Here is a 15,347-nt window from a genome sequence, read left to right as displayed (position 1 = left end):
TCAGAAGGTTAAGTGACCCATCCAGTGCACTCAGCTAGTAGGCAGCAGCCGCCTCCAAGGGCCTGTAGGACACTGCACGTCCTTGCCCTCCTTCCTGTCTCACTCAGGCCAGGCAAAGGGCATTTCCCTCCCTCTGCCTTCGAGCCTTTCTCTTGCGAGCCCCTACATTCCACTAGCCATTAAAGGGGTGTGATTATCCCCTAAATTCACCAGAGCTTTGCCCACCCAGCCCCTAATCTTGGCGCTGGGGATAGAGGAAGCAACCCTGAGCACTGATGGGAGAGCAGGGGACGGGGAGCGAGCATCAGTGCCAGCAGATAGGAAGGCGGGAAGGGGAAGGGCAGAACTCACAGCAGAGGCCAAGGCTATCAGAGGGCAAGAAGGCAAAGACAAGGGAGGCAAAGGGGCTGGGGACCAGAGCTAAAAGGGAGAGGTGTGGAGGGGAGGTAGTCGGAGGCTCATTGTCCCAGCAGAGGGAAGTCTTTTGTTTCCTCTCTTCCCTTGGCAGCCTGACAGGATATGAGGCCAAGCCCCCCCTCCATGCCAGCATCCCCCCACCCACTGGACGTGGCCCTTCCCTTACCATTGTGTCCTTGACAGGAATGGGGGCAGGGCTATTGGCTCCAGGAGGGAATATAAGAAGGACTATTCGTGGCTGGGGGCTAGGCTACCAGGGTCCTGAAGGGACAAGAAGCCCCCCGGGGCTGGTTCGTGGAGCTTGGCAAGGAAAGCTCTGTGCCTGGGGAGGAGCAGGAAGCCAGGCCTGGGTGGGGCCAGCACAGAGGGTAGTAGGTCGGGCCAGGGGGCCGGTAGGCTGGGCCCCGAAGGAGATGACGCAGGGCTTCAGGCCTCTCCCAGCCCCCACCATTCCAGCCTGGGGACCTGAGAGCTCACCTGAACCCCAGTGTCCCCCCCACCTCCATTCCCTAAGGTTGACATCACCCCCACCAGGGCAGTTGGGATCTGGTAAAGCCCAGCAAACTCAAGTGTCCTGCCTGGGCCCTCCACATCCACTTCGCTGGATTCCCTCCCTCCCAGGGATCCAGGAGTCTGGCCTCCACTGCGGTCCTCCAGGAACCCTGGAATTTCATCCCTCCCCTCTGCTCCCTCCTGGGCCATTTTGCTCCATCAGCTGTTCCTGCAGGAAGGGCGCCCAGCTCAGCCTCGCCTCTCTTCCCGAGCCTTTTGTTTGCTGGGTCTGCAGGAAATTGTAGGGGCGGTGGCCAAGGGCTCATCTGCCCCTGGGGCCTGGGGGAGGGGGTCCAGATTCACCAGACAATCCTGGGAAGATCACGGTCCTGGTGGGGAGGGTAGATCGCCGGGGAATTAGCATCGCATTTAGGGCCTGAACTCGGAGTAGGGCACCCGGGGGGCTGGGCGGATTGGGCGTCCTCGTCCCTGGGGAGCGGCCCAGGTGTGTGTTCGGGGATCCCTAGAACTGATGGCTGGACGGACACCCCGAGGTCACCTAATACGTCGACCCAGGAGCCAACACCAAGGGAGAAAAACTCAGATATCGAATCCCACAACCTGGTCCTACACGTCTCGGACCCCGGGGATCCCCAGCAGTGGGGAGGCTGGAAGCAGGTCACACCAAGCCGTCTCTGAGGATTGGCTTTTTTTTTTTTTCCCCCCTTAAAAAATGGTGGGGAGGAGGACCAGGACGTAGCCCCAGAATTCGCGCCTTCCCAGGACGCAACCTCAGGCAAGGCAGCTGCGGGGACACTCTAGCAGGCCAGCGCCCTCTCGTTGGTTGCCCTCTCTCTGAGGCCACCCTGGGCGCCGCCATCTTCCCTGCCCTGCAAGCGGGGCGGGGCCGCTGGTGTCACGTGAGGGGCGAGGCTCAGGTCCACGGAGACTCCTACAGTCAGTGAATCCTTATTGGGGGCCACCCGAGTGCCAGTGCTGTAGCCGCACCGGAGCTACAGCAGCGGAGAAAACAAAAGTTCCTGTTTCGTGGAGCTTAACTTTCTGTTGGGAGGAGGCAGTCAATGAGCAAAATAAGCGAGTAAACGATATATATCAGTTAGATGGTGTTAAGTGTTGTGGGAAAAAAAGTAGGAAAGTGGGATGGGAAGCTGTGGCTGAATTTTAAGTGGGATTGGCGGAGACGATTTCACTAAGAAAATAATATTTGAGTCCAGAAGACAAAGCAGGCTCATACCCTGTGCGCCACAGCGCATTCTTGGGAACAGCCCAGAGGCCATTGTGGGGCAGAAGCAGGAGACCTGGAGAGGTGGGAGCGGGATGCAGATGGGGTAGGGCTACACGGGTAGGATGGCCATATAATCTATGGACTACTCTGGGTCACTCTGAACAAAGGAAACACTGTTAATACTTACGTCAAGGCAACAGGCATAAGCTGTTGTAGTTGGACTGTAGTCTGTGAGTCCGGTGGAAAGTATGGTGACCCTACCTATAAGGGCCTTTGGCTTTTACTCTGAGGAAAATGGGAAACCACTGGAAAGTTTTGAAAAGAGAAGCATTATGAACTGATGCTTGCTTTAATGGCATCACTCTAACTGCTCTGTTGAGAATAGACTGTCAGGGCAAGGGCAGAAGCAGGCCAACCAGTTAGGGGGCTACTGCAGTAATGCAGGTAAGAAATGATGGTGGCTTGGACTAAGGTGATAAGATGTGGTTGGATATTGGTTATATTTTAAAAGCAGAGGCCAGGGGCCGGCCCTGTGGCTTAGCGGTTAAGTGCTCGTGCTCCGCTGCTGGCGGCCCGGGTTCGGATCCCGGGCGCGCACCGACGCGCCGCTTCTCCGGCCATGCTGAGGCCGTGTCCCACATGCAGCAGCTGGAAGGATGTGCAGCTGTGACATACAACTATCTACTGGGGCTTTGGGGGAAAAAATAAATAAATAAAAATTATAAAAGCAGAGGCCAAAGGAATTGCTGATGGGTTGGATGTGGGTTGTGAGAAAGTGTTCAAGCATAACCCCAAGGTTTTTGACCTAAGCAACTGGCAAGGTGGGAAGACCACCAGAGGAGTAGGTTGTAAGGGTAAGTTTAGGTGTTTGATTTTGGGCATACCAAGTTCCAGTTGCCCATTTGACATCCAAGCAGAGATGTTAGTAGGTTGTTTGACATACAGTCTGGAGTTCAGAGTAGAGATCTGGGCTGGAGATACATACACCTTGGGGGGCACTATTATGGAGATGGTATTTAAAACTATGAGATTGGATGAGATCACCAAGGGAGTGGGTGTAAATGGTGAAAAGAAGTCTGAGGACTGAGCTTCCAGTCCTCAATGGAGCCCCCAGTCCACAGTGGCCTCTTGGCTGTTCCTCCAACACCTAGGGGGGCTCCAGAGTTGAGAGATGAGGAAGAACCAGCAAAGGAGACTGAGCAGGAGGAAATCTGCAAGTGTGGAGTCTTAGAAGCCATGTGAAGAAAGTGTTGGAGGAGAAGATAGTGATCAAGTGTGTCAAATGATGCTAGTGGTTTAGTAAAATGAGGACTGAACAATGAATGACCCTTGGATTGACTAAGTGGAAGTCACTGGTGACTTGATGAGCAGTTTCCCTTCTGCTGAGGGGCAAACGCCTACATGTAGTAGGTTTAAGAAGAAACGAGAGGAGAGGATTGGAAAACAGCTAGTACAGACAATCATATAAGAAATTTTGCTGTAAAGAAGAAACCACAAAGAAATGGAGCAATAGCTGGGGAGGGGAGTAAAGGATTCAATAAAAATTTTTTTCTTTTTAAGATGAGAAATAAAAGTGTATTTGTATACTAATAGGAATGATCCATTGGAGAGAGAAAACAAGATCATGAGATGGATCCTGGTGGCAGGTTGACCTTAGCTGGAGCATGATCAGTTTGTCCCTAGTAACAGGAGGGAGGGCAGAGCAAAGTGTGGTGGGTGGATAGGAGCTTTTAGAGTGTCTCTGATGGCTTCTGTCTTCTCAATGAATTGGGAAGCAAGATAGTGAGCTGAGAGTGAGAACGGTTGGGGAAGCACTGGAGGGTTGAAGAGGGGTGAAGATTTCACAGTCATCTAGGAGTGTGGGAGAGTGAATGGACTAGAGAAATCTCGTCTGAATGCTGGGCAGCATCAAGGCCCACCTGAGGTACACGGTCATGAATTTGAAATGAGACTGGCCACCGTGGTTGGGTGTTTTCTCCAGCCACATTCAGCTGCTTGGGCAGGCTCAGGGTAGACAGAGAGTTGCGTTTACCAGGGCTGTGGTTTGGCCGGGAGGTGTGATAAAGTGCCAGAGGAGCAAGGGAGTGCTTTTCTCCAACCGTGAACCTCAAGCTGGGTAAGAAGGGAAGTGATGGGGGACAGTGGAAAGAGGGCAGGACCAATGGATTGGGGGTCCAGTGAGGTGGAGGATCACTGGGGTCAGGGCATGACAAAGACCCTCTCCTTGACCAAACTTCAGTGAGGCCCTTCAGAGCCCTCTTCTGGACTAGGCCTTGCCCTTGGCCTCCATCCTTTCTGGGCCTTCCTAGCCCAGTTTAGAGAGAATATCCACACCCCCCCCACCCCTTGATATCTGATCACCTGCCTGCCTTCAGCAAGAATCCTGTTAAGTCTGTTTAGCTAGAATCCCCCTATGCTTGGTGTTACCTCTTAGTGATTTTCCATCCACTGACTCCCTCCTCTGCTTGTTGGCTATAAATCCCCAGCTGTCTTGGCTGTATTTGGGGTTGAGCCTGATTTCTCTCCTACTATGATAGTCTTGACACCTATTGCCATAGTCCTGAATAAAGTCTTCTGTACCATTTCAACAAGTGTCAGATTAATTTTTCCCTTAACAGGAGTACTAGAAGAGGTGAACGGAAAGAGGGAGGGGCTGCAGTTGTTGGTAGCGACAAAGTCTAGGCATAACCACTGGGTATTGTGGAGCCTGAGATAGAGGCAAAAGCAATTTTCAGGCGGGGTATTGGAAGTCTCATCCATGACAATATTGAAATCACCAGAAATTGTGCCAAGAGAGGTGCTGGAGAGATCCAGGAGCCAAACTCTGTGTTGCGGGCAGCAGAGATGACCTCTGAAAATGCCACAGTTAAACTGCTCATGAGACCTGTCCCACATCTGGGCTGGTTTGAGCCCTTCCTCTCCTAGGGAAATGTTGCAGATAATCTACAGCCAAAGACCTGTGGCAGGAAAAGCAGTGTTCATTGCCTGAGGTTCAGATGACAGTGTCGCCATAAAGGACGGTATAAAAATTAGGAATTTATTAATTGAAGCAAGCGTCAATTAATAAATTCCTAATGAAAAATGGAAATCATAGCAGTACCTACCTCACAGAGTGGTTATGCATATTTAATGTAGTATTGCATGCAGACAATAACAATGAACGTTTCGGCGTTGTTCTCATCGCCTGTTAGTTCATTGAACTCGCACAGCAGCCTTATGCGGGAGCTTCCAGCTAATGTCCATTTTGCAGATGAGGTGCTGATGGTGCTGATGTTGAGAGTACCTGTCAAGAGTGAGGAGGTGTCCCAACTCCCGGAGGTTCACAAGCCCTGTAATCTCTGCTAGAGGGGAGAACACGGCGCGGGAGGCAAGAAAGCGGACGGCGGACGATGCAGACCGATGGTGGCCTGCGCCGCCAGGGCTCGCGGGATCGGCGGCCAGTGGCTCCCTCCGCTGGCGGAAGCGAAGAGCGCAGCCGGTCGTCTGGACCCGGTGCGAGAGGGGGGCCCTCGCGGGGGTGAGAGCTGAAGCCGGGACCCGGCGGACATTCCAGGGATTCGAGAGACCAGAGGAGTAGGACCCTAGAGGGCGCCGACCCACGTGGCCCCGCGTTCCTGGCGACGCACCTGGGCCAGGTGTCGCGGCCCCGCCCACCTGCAGGTCGCCTTCCGCGGCCACCACACGCGCCTTTCAGCGATGGTTCCTCCCGGCGCCTCCGAGCTCGGAGTGGGGTCCTGCCGGCGCAGCGGGCGCTTGTTTGCACCAGGGTGATGGGGGCTGTAGGAGCCGTGGCCCACACCCGGAGGAGACGTACGCCCGAGGGGCGACCCCGGGGCAGGGTCCCGGGCGCACGTGGAGCGGGAGCTGCGCTGGCACTGGAGCCCCCGAGGGGGCGGGGCTTCACCGGGCGCGCCCACGGGGCGGGGCCTGCCCGGCGACCAATGGCGCGTGCGCTGGGGAGGCAGGCTCCTGGCCTGGCATCCCGGTAGCCGCAGCTATCTTTCCGGCGACCGTGCCCTCTCCGCTTTAGCGGACCCCTCCAGCTCTCGGGGATCCCCCCGAGCGGCTGCGTCCTCCGGTGAGTGAAGGAGCGCCCCGCCGGGACCGGGGTATGGGGGTGCGCCTGGCCGGGGAGAAGCAGATCTCGGCCGCCACCCACCCGCCCCAGGAGAAAGTGGGCAGGAATCGGGTGGGGGGAGGAGGACCCAGCTTGTGTGGCTGGCCTGTGTTTTTGTTTTGGTAGTCGAGGGGCGTGTTGGGGTGGGTAGAATTTGAGGGGCGCCTCGTGTGGGTGGGAGGAATCTGGTGAGGCTGAGGAGAGAGGAGGAGCAGGTTTGAGATGGGTTGAGGGAGAGGGTTGGCGGAGGTGGGGCTTTGGAAGATGCAGAAGTTTCTTGTTGCCTTGGGTGAGGTGATTGCAAGAGGAACTTAGGGGGGCAGCTTAGGACTCTGGAGGAGGGGGTGAGGAAGGCTTCCTGCCCATAACTCACTTCCCTTTTAGGAGATTTGCTTCCTCTTGTACTGCCAGTTAAGAAGGGAGAGGATCTTTGCACCTTCCAGAACCACTAACCATCCTTAGTCTCAGGGATGTGGGAGAAGGGGAGCTGGGAGGGGCCTTGGTACCCAAATGCGGAGGGGTTTTGAGCCTGCCATTCTCTGGGCAGCGGGCAGGACCAGTCTTCCCCCCACTAACTCTGAGTTGCTGGTGAGTGTGTGTGTGTGTTTCCCTGTTGGGGAGGCTTCTGGGTGTTTGGTTAGAGGTGTTTTGGGGGGCTCCATGGAGCTGCTTTCCGTTCAGCATCCTCCCTTTTGCAGGCCTCATAACCCATTGGTGGCTTCCTCTGCCTGCTCTCAGCCATGGCCAGCGAGAACTCTCCTCTGCTGGCTTACCGGCTCCTGGGGGAGGAAGGGGTTGCCTTCCCTGCCAATGGGGCTGGGGGTCCTGGAGGGGCATCTGCCCGGAAGCTCTCCACCTTCCTGGGTGTGGTGGTGCCCACGGTCCTGTCCATGTTCAGTATAGTTGTCTTCCTGAGGATTGGTGAGTGGGGTGGTGGGGCTTACTTGGGGGTGCAGCGGGGAAAGGCCCTGGCAGAAGTGGGTGGATGAAGGGCTTGGGGAGAGGGCTCCTTGTAGCCTTGTGTTTAGCTCTGGCCTGGGGGTAACTGACAACCAGTGGGGTGGGGGTTGGCTGTTGGGGTGCATGAGCCACCCTCTGACCTGCTTTGCCACTCTTGTCCCAGGGTTCGTGGTAGGCCATGCTGGGCTGCTGCAGGCTTTGGCCATGCTTCTGGTTGCCTACTTCATCCTGGCCCTCACCGTCCTCTCTGTCTGTGCCATCGCCACCAATGGAGCTGTGCGGGGAGGTGGAGCCTACTGTATCCTCCAACAGCGATGGCCTGGGGTCTGGGCTCTTCTGTCTTGTGGGGAGGAGGTAGGGGCCCCTCCTCCATCTCCAGGGGGGCAGGGCAAGAGGGAGGCAAGTTCTAATGACTGTCCAGTGGGCAGGCTGGTATGGGGAAGGTGACCAACGTGGCCTTTCATGTTGGCGCCGCTTTCTGGTCCACCAGGTGTCTTCCCAGCTGCCATTTTCGTTCTACTGTCTTGTCAATTAGATAGTATTCATTTTACAGATGAGGAAACTGGAGCTCAAGTGTATTAGTGACTTGGGCAAAGCCACGTGGCTTAAGAGTGGTTGTGCTGGGACACATTGACACCTGGCCGCAGGGAACAGTGCCAGTGTGTGCAAGGAGACGAGGCATGCAGGGCCAACTGCAGAGAGCTTTGTGCCAGGGCCCTTCCTCGTGCTCCATTTCAGTTTCTTTTCCCTTAACACTCACCTCTGCTTCCACTTTCAGTCATGATCAGCCGGACCCTGGGGCCTGAGGTCGGGGGCAGCATCGGCCTCATGTTCTACCTGGCAAACGTCTGTGGTTGTGCCGTCTCCCTGCTGGGGCTGGTGGAGGCTGTGCTCGATATCTTTGGGGCTGGTCTGTGCTCCCCACCCCGGTCCAGGATGCTCTGTGGGTTTTCAGGGTCTGGGATTCTGGGATCATGAGGGAGAGAAGCCCTTTCCAGGAGAAGGGCAAAATGGCCCATTAGCTTGGCGTTCTCAAGCTCCTACTGTGTGCCAGCCTTGTGTAGACGTCCGAGAGATTGTCCTGGCCCACAGGGAGCTCACCATCTCCTAGGAGAGGCCAGGCTAATACCCCTAAAATCAACAGAGCAAGATTGGTGGTACCCACCAGGGAGGGCTAGGATGCTGGGGTACAATTGAGTGGGGGGTTGGGAAAGGTGGCCTTTCTGAGGACAGGTGGGCCAAAGAGGGGGTCTTTTCCTGCTTTGAGTCATGTTGGGGTCCCTCCTGGGGGTCTGGCCTTCTAACTCTGTTCTTTCCTCTCTGCAGATGCCACAGGGTCCAGCGGGCTCCGGGTGCTGCCCCAGGGCTACGGCTGGAGCCTGCTCTATGGCTCCGTGCTACTGGGCCTCGTGGGTGGGGTCTGCACCCTAGGGGCTGGGCTTTACGCCCGCGCCTCCTTCCTTACATTCCTGCTGGTCTCGGGTTCCCTGGCCTCGGTGCTGGTCAGCTTTGTGGCTGTGGGGCCCAGGAACATCCCCTTGAGCCCTCGGCCTGGCCCCAATGGCTCCTCTCTGCCGCCCCAGTTTGGCCACTTCACAGGCTTCAACAGCAGCACTCTGAAGGCCAACTTGGGTGGTGAGCTGGGCGCAGGGGTGCTGGGGCTTTCTGGGCAAGGGGCGGGCACACGTGGGGGCCAGGCTGTTGGAATCCCTGGATGAGAACAGATGTCAGAGAGAATCAGGGGCAGCAGGTCTGGACTTGGAGCAGTGCAGGGGAATCTGTCGGGCGTGTGTTGGCCACTGTGTGTGTGGCCCAGTGGGGCGCGAGAGTGACCACAAGACAATCCCTGCCTTAGAGGAACTGGTTTAGTTGGAGAGATAAGATGTACATTCAGGAAACAAACAGCGCAATAAGACTGAGTGTGAGTCAAACTGACAAGAGTCAGGAGAGGAGCGGAGCGGAGGGAGACCTGAGCATGGGCTGGGGAGAGGGGGAGCAGGTGGAGCTGGATGTGGCCCAGGTGGGTTGAGGAGTTCACATGGAGCAGGAGGGAAGGAGTCATGGGAAGGAGCATGACTGAAGGCCTGGAGAGAGGAACAGAGGAGTATGGGGGGAGCAGGAGGTGAGGAGGCCAGCTGAGCCAGGGCCAGAGATGGCTCAGGGCTGGGGTCTTGGTGAGGGTGGTGGAATTCCACATTGTGGAATGTGAGGAGAAGGTGGCAGGGCCACGATGCCTGAATCCCTAGGAGGGATGCTGACATCCTCTCCTCCCTGGGAACGCTCCCTCCTCAGCTGGCTATGCCAAGGACTATACCACGGGGGCCATGATGACCTTTGCCAGCGTCTTTGCCGTCCTTTTTAATGGCTGCACGGGCATCATGGCCGGGGCCAACATGTCAGGTGAGACCACCTGTCTGCTGCCTCCTGGGGGTGTGGGGCTGCCACCCTGTGCCCCTACGGGAGTGCTGAGGGCTCAGGCATGTAGGGATGGTGGAGGGCTGACCTCTTCCCTCTGCTCCTCCGTTCCAGGGGAGCTGAAGGACCCCAGCCGGGCGATTCCTCTGGGTACCATCGTCGCTGTAGCCTACACCTTCTTCATCTACATCCTGCTTTTCTTCCTCTCCAGCTTCACCTGTGACAGGTGCCTGGGGAGGGGGTGAGCCTGGCCCTCGAGGGGGTGGAGTGGGGTGTCGGGACAAGGCTGGCGCACCTGGATCACCAAAGGAAACACAGGCTAGAGAGCAGGCACCCAAGTTGTCGGAGTGCAGGGAAATTGGGGACTGTTTCTCGCATTGGGGGAGAGAGGAAGCTGCCACCACCGATGGGGAGGGCTGGTGAAGTGGTGAGAGCCAGTCCACAGCCAGCATTTGCGGTGTCCCTGGTACTGCTATATGCTCTTGAGTTGGGGTTGGGGTGGGGAACGGCTTTCTAGTCAATTTGTATTTCCAGAAACAGTTGGCTTCTTGTGCACCTACTGTTGGGAATGCCCACCATGTGATTAAATCCAAAGCAGCCCAATGGTAACCGACGAATGCCAAGTCTTTCCCCCAGCACACTTGATCTGTTCCTATGGTCCTTGAGATTGAGGCTGGGGTCAGCTGAGAGTACCCAGCTCTTAACCTCACACAGTGTCGTGAGCACTTGTTCACGAGGACCCCAGGATGAGCGCACATTTATTATCCGTGTCCTCCTCCTTTCCCTCTCGCTAGGACCCTGCTGCAGGAAGACTACGGGTTCTTTCGCGCCATCAGCCTGTGGCCCCCGCTGGTGCTCATCGGTGTCTATGCCACCTCGCTCTCAGCCTCCATGAGCTCCCTCATCGGCGCCTCCCGCATCCTCCACGCCCTGGCCCAGGACGACCTCTTTGGTTTGTTGTCCCCTGCCCCTGCCCAGCTCTGACTGCCCCTCCCGTGTCTGTCTCTGTCTCCGCTTGGCCCAGGCTGACGTGTCTGCTGCATTTCTGTTTGCACAGGAGTAATCTTGGCACCAGCCAAGGTTGTGTCCCAAGGGGGAAACCCTTGGGGGGCCGTGCTCTATTCTTGGGCCCTAGTGCAGGTAAGCCTTCCTCTTCAGGCTGCCCTTCCCCTCACCCTAAGCCCCTCCTGGTTACGCTCACAGGACCAGGAGGGGCTTAGGCGCGGGCTGTGAGATGTGAATGAAAAGGCAGGATGCACTGGCATTGGGGAGGTGCTGCTGCATCAGCACCCAGCCTCTTGGTCCTTGTCTAGCTGGTGCTTTTGGCTGGGAAGCTGAATACACTGGCTGCTGTGGTCACTGTCTTCTACTTGGTGGCCTATGCTGCGGTGGACCTGTCCTGCCTGAGCCTGGAGTGGGCCTCGGCCCCCAACTTCCGGTGAGAGAATAAGATGCCTGTGTCCCCAGAGAAAAAGAGAAAGGAATGGGAAGGACACGGACGAGAGGGCGAGGCTGGGGTTGGAGTGGAGTGGCATGGTGTTCAGGCCCTGAGTTTCCTTCCTTCTCTCCGTCCACTCCCAGCCCCACCTTCAGCCTGTTCTCCTGGCACACCTGCTTGCTGGGGGTGGCCTCCTGTCTGCTCATGATGTTTCTTATCAGCCCCGGGGCTGCTGGCGGCTCCCTGCTTCTCATGGGCCTGCTTTCCGCCCTGCTCACGGCTCGAGGAGGCCCCAGCAGCTGGGGCTACGTCAGCCAGGCGTTGCTTTTCCACCAGGTCAAGGGGGCTTGGAGGAGGGTGGGGAGGGGAGGAGGCAGTCTGGGAATGCCCACCCCTGAAGGAGGCCTCCCATTCCCTTGGCTGGAGCTGGGGTTCCTGTCTGAGAAGTGTTGAGTGGGGGCCGCCTGCTTGAGCCCTTCCTCCCCACCACCCCACTCCTGTCCCCAGGTGCGTAAGTACCTGCTCCGGCTGGATGTCCGGAAGGATCACGTGAAGTTCTGGCGGCCCCAGCTGCTGCTCCTGGTGGGGAACCCCCGGGGTGCCCTGCCTCTGCTGCGGTTGGCCAACCAGCTCAAGAAGGGGGGCCTCTACGTGCTGGGCCACGTCACCCTGGGAGACCTCGGTGAGTTGCCCCCCACTCCTCTTCTCCCTCTCAGTCTCAGACGCTCTTTGGGTTCTGTGTCCCAGAGGCTCGTGGTTCTTCCCGAACGATCCTTCCAGCCAGCCTCAGCCCTGCCTAGACCTTTTTCTTCTGCCCATTTGGGATTTGAACTCTAGGAGAAAGTACATGAGTTTGGCCCACATTTGCTGCCTGCCTTCCCCGCAGACTGCCTGCCCTCGGACCCTGTGCAGCCGCAGTACGGGGCATGGCTGAGCCTGGTGGACCGGGCCCAAGTGAAGGCCTTCGTGGACCTCACCCTCTCGCCCTCCGTGCGCCAGGGAGCTCAGCATCTGCTGCGGATCTCGGGCCTTGGTGAGCTGCTCCTTCCCCCGGCCCCCTAGGGCCTCTGTGTGGCCCCTTTCAATCTGTTCCCCTCCCCCAGAGAATAAACCACAGATTGCAGACTCCAAAAGGTACTCACTGTCGAGTGCAGATAAGACACAGCCTCAAAGCTAACAGACAGTGTGTGATAAAACCTCAGAGGAGATGCTTAAGGACTCAAGATGGGGCAACTGTTATTTTTTTCTGATCCAAAAATTGGGGCACAGGCTCTGAAGAGCATGTTGTATTTCTGGGGACAATGGGAGAATTATTTGAGCCTGGGGGCTGCCCCATCAAATCTAGGACAGAAGGTTTCTAACCACCCGAGTTCAGAGAAAGGAAGCTCACCATGTGCTGACGTGGCCAGCAAAGGTTTTGTGACAAGATGGTGTCTCAGCTGGGCCTTAGAAGGGGTGGAGAAGTAGAGAGTGATGTAACATGGCCCCCAGAGACCACAGAGGATGTGGGGGATGCATGGGGCTGATGCGTTTGGATGGAGTGGAGGATTCCCAGCTTTGTGACTGCGTCTTAGTACTGAGGCCTCCCACCTTGCACCCAGGCTTCCTCCAGATCTGTGCTTAGCTGCCTCCTTCTCTCTTAATCCCTCTCTGAGTGCATGCTGCCTTCTCCATTTAGAATCTGGCTAAAGTTCAAGTGTTGGACATTGCCCTGTTCGGTGTAAATCAGAACCGTGGAAAATGCTCAGGAGGGGGTATAACTAGCTTACTTTGCAAGATCAGCTGGAGTTCACACCTGCTGAGGTGTTTTGGGTTGTTTTCCAGCATTATTAGACAGACCCTGGAGCACCTGAAGGCCTGGTCTCTCCTCAGCCCCACCTTTTTTGGGGAAACCTGTGCAAACAAACCACTACTTTCATGAAATGTATCCTGTGGGAAACGATTCAAATAAAACAGAAAAGGTTTTCTCTAAATAGTAAATTTGCCTGGCAAGTAAAATTTGATTTCCTGGTAGATTTTAAGCAACCCATTTGTTTCACGAGAAGGAGTCTCAGAAGAGGTCTCAGCACCTTCTTGTACATGCAGCCCTTTAAAGAGGGAATTATCTGATTCCATATAGGTTATCCAAAAATTAAAAACCAGCGGCTGCTGGCAGGGACTGGGGCATTGTGGTTGGTACACACACCAGCTTAGAGGCTCAGAGAGTGTGTTCTGGTGCTGGGCACATTGTGCTCACCTGCCGACCCCATATTTACCAGCCCTGAGCCCTTGGGCAAGTGACTTCACCGCTCTGTGCCTTATCTGTAGAAGGGGTTGAAGTAAATAGTCCCTACCTCGTGGCGTTGCTTCAAGGATCAGATGAGTTAAAACACGAAGTGCTTTCTTTCAACAGCATGTGGCCCCCGGTTAGTGGGCAGATGTTAACTGTCTCTTCTCTGGGGACGGTGCTTTGGACCCACCATCATTAGGGCTTTGCAGTCATGGAAGCATTGTGCAGCCCCAGCCCGAGTTCTCATCCTTCCCCAGCAGAATCCGGGTGCTGTCTCCCTGGGGATTGAGGCCATGAGCTTGACTAATCAGGGGGTCTGGTCTGCCCCCGGGAGTCAAACTCATCTCCCATCATGAAAAAGGTGTGCTGGGAGAAGCTTGGAGCAAATGCATCTGACTGCCATGGACCGGAAGTGCTCATTAGTTAAAAGAATCCCAAGGTGGCCTCTGCTTATTTAAGTGGGGGAGATTAGTCATGGAGGTAAATCGAATAAATGCATGTGCAAGTGTTTGGGAAAATGAAAAGTCATCATGCAAATGTGCATAATGTTGCCTTAAGAGACCAGGCCCGGTGCGAATCTCATACCTGACGGCTGACACATTTCCTTGTCAGCGTGTAGGAGTGGGCAGGGATGAGCGTGGGGCAGTCTCTGCCTGTGAGTGTGACTCCTGTTGGTTCCTTCCCTCCTCCCCCTATCTGCCCCCAGGTGGCATGAAGCCCAACACACTGGTCCTGGGTTTCTATGATGATGCTGCACCGCAGGACCACTTCCTGACAGACCCGGCTTTCTCTGAGCCTGCAGGTGGCACCCAGGAGGGCGGGACCCCAGCCTTGAGCACCCTGTTCCCTCCTCCCCGGGCTCCTGGGAGCCCTCGGGCTCTCACTCCCCAGGACTATGTGGCCACGGTGGCAGATGCCCTCAAGATGAACAAGAATGTGGTCCTGGCCCGGGCCTGTGGCGCCCTGCCCCCTGAGCGGCTGAGCCGGGGGTCTGGGGGCACCTCTCAGCCGCATCACGTGGACGTGTGGCCCCTCAACCTGCTGCGGCCCCGGGGTGGGCCTGGCTATGTAGACGTCTGCGGCCTTTTCCTGCTGCAGATGGCAACCATCTTGGGCATGGTGCCTGCTTGGCACAGTGCCCGGCTCCGGATCTTCTTGTGCCTGGGGCCTCGGGAGGCCCCTGGGGCGGCCGAGGGGCGGCTCAGGGCACTGCTGAGCCAGCTGAGGATCCGGGCTGAGGTGCAGGAGGTAGTGTGGGGCGAGGGGGCTGGGTCCGGGCAGCCTGAGGAGGAGGAGGAAGGGGACTTCGTGAACAGTGGGCGGGGAGACGCGGAGGCAGAGGCCCTGGCATGCAGCGCCAACGCCCTGGTTCGGGCCCAGCAGGCGCATGGCAGAGGAGGAGGGCCAGGTGGGCCTGAGGGTGGGAATGGTGTGGAGGGGCCTGCCACTGCCCTCACCTTCCTGTACCTGCCTCGGCCGCCTGCTGATTCTGCCCGATACCCCCGATACCTGGCGCTCCTGGAGATTCTGAGCCGTGATCTGGGCCCCACGCTGCTCATTCATGGCGTCACCCCCGTCACTTGTACTGATCTCTGATGCCCCATCCCTAAAGCAGAGGGTGCCCAGGCCGGGAGGCCCACCTTGAGTAGCAGATGAGGAGGAGAAGGGCCGCCTCCCCGCCTGCCCCACACGTGGTACACGGAGCCAGGTGGAGGTATTAGGTGATCCTGATCTGCGGCATCTGCTGTCTCTGGGAGAGGGGCCCTGGTGCACGCGTGCAGGGCAGCTGTCTGGCCACGTCAGCCTCCCTCCCTTCACCGGTGCCTTGTCCGGGGCTGGGTCTCCGCTCGTGACTTCAGGCTACCTCAGTCTCCCCCTCACCCAACAGACTCACTGACCCCTGAGGTTGTGATATTTGTGTTCTGTTTTATTTTTCTAACTGCTGAACGTGAATAAAAGACCAAAACACTACGGGCTGGCGGAGCACTGCTGG

General features: G+C 56.9%; 2 protein-coding genes across 8 annotated transcripts; one reads left to right on the top strand and one right to left on the bottom strand.

The window, feature by feature from the left end:
* Nucleotides 1-5,210: 5,210 nt before the first annotated feature.
* Nucleotides 5,211-6,808, bottom strand: LOC131422897 (uncharacterized). The gene is made up of 3 exons (XM_058570531.1): nt 6,779-6,808; nt 5,810-6,278; nt 5,211-5,438 (listed from the first exon to the last, which is right to left on the bottom strand). The coding sequence occupies exons 1-3, from the start codon at nt 6,806-6,808 to the stop codon at nt 5,272-5,274; spliced, it is 666 nt and encodes a 221-aa protein (XP_058426514.1). The 3' UTR covers nt 5,211-5,271.
* On the top strand, nt 5,952-15,325 carry SLC12A9 (solute carrier family 12 member 9). 7 transcript variants are annotated; one of them, XM_058569089.1, is made up of 15 exons: nt 6,101-6,233; nt 6,657-6,860; nt 6,971-7,193; nt 7,396-7,530; nt 8,011-8,175; nt 8,559-8,867; nt 9,525-9,632; nt 9,762-9,873; nt 10,442-10,599; nt 10,705-10,787; nt 10,961-11,085; nt 11,229-11,421; nt 11,593-11,767; nt 11,972-12,118; nt 14,061-15,325. In XM_058569089.1, the coding sequence occupies exons 3-15, from the start codon at nt 7,013-7,015 to the stop codon at nt 14,948-14,950; spliced, it is 2,781 nt and encodes a 926-aa protein (XP_058425072.1). In that variant the 5' UTR covers nt 6,101-6,233; nt 6,657-6,860; nt 6,971-7,012; the 3' UTR covers nt 14,951-15,325. The 7 variants fall into 7 exon arrangements, with proteins under 7 accessions (XP_058425075.1, XP_058425074.1, XP_058425072.1 ...); XM_058569087.1 differs by lacking the exon at nt 6,657-6,860; XM_058569090.1 differs by lacking the exon at nt 6,657-6,860 and having other exon boundaries at nt 6,102-6,233; nt 8,011-8,142.
* The last annotated feature ends 22 nt before the right edge of the window (nt 15,326-15,347 follow it).

Source organism: Diceros bicornis, chromosome 26, assembly GCF_020826845.1.
Source record: "Diceros bicornis minor isolate mBicDic1 chromosome 26, mDicBic1.mat.cur, whole genome shotgun sequence".
In the NCBI taxonomy this organism is placed as follows: domain Eukaryota; kingdom Metazoa; phylum Chordata; class Mammalia; order Perissodactyla; family Rhinocerotidae; genus Diceros; species Diceros bicornis.
The sequence above is the reverse complement of the archived record's forward strand: the minus strand, read 5'-3'. Positions and strand labels throughout refer to the sequence as shown.

Coding starts and splice junctions, on each gene's coding strand:
- SLC12A9 (XM_058569087.1), top strand. CDS start 7,013: ATGGCCAGCGAGAACTCTCCTCTGCTGGCTTACCGGCTCCTGGGGGAG. Junction 10,600..10,704: donor GGCCCAGGACGACCTCTTTG/GTTTGTTGTCCC, acceptor CTGTTTGCACAG/GAGTAATCTTGGCACCAGCC. Junction 12,119..14,060: donor GCTGCGGATCTCGGGCCTTG/GTGAGCTGCTCC, acceptor ATCTGCCCCCAG/GTGGCATGAAGCCCAACACA.
- LOC131422897 (XM_058570531.1), bottom strand. CDS start 6,808: ATGGCAGGCTCAAAACCCCTCCGCATTTGG. Junction 6,279..6,778: donor CAAAACCCCTCCGCATTTGG/GTACCAAGGCCC, acceptor CTCCCCGGCCAG/GCGCACCCCCATACCCCGGT. Junction 5,439..5,809: donor CCGCGGAAGGCGACCTGCAG/GTGGGCGGGGCC, acceptor CACTCTTGACAG/GTACTCTCAACATCAGCACC.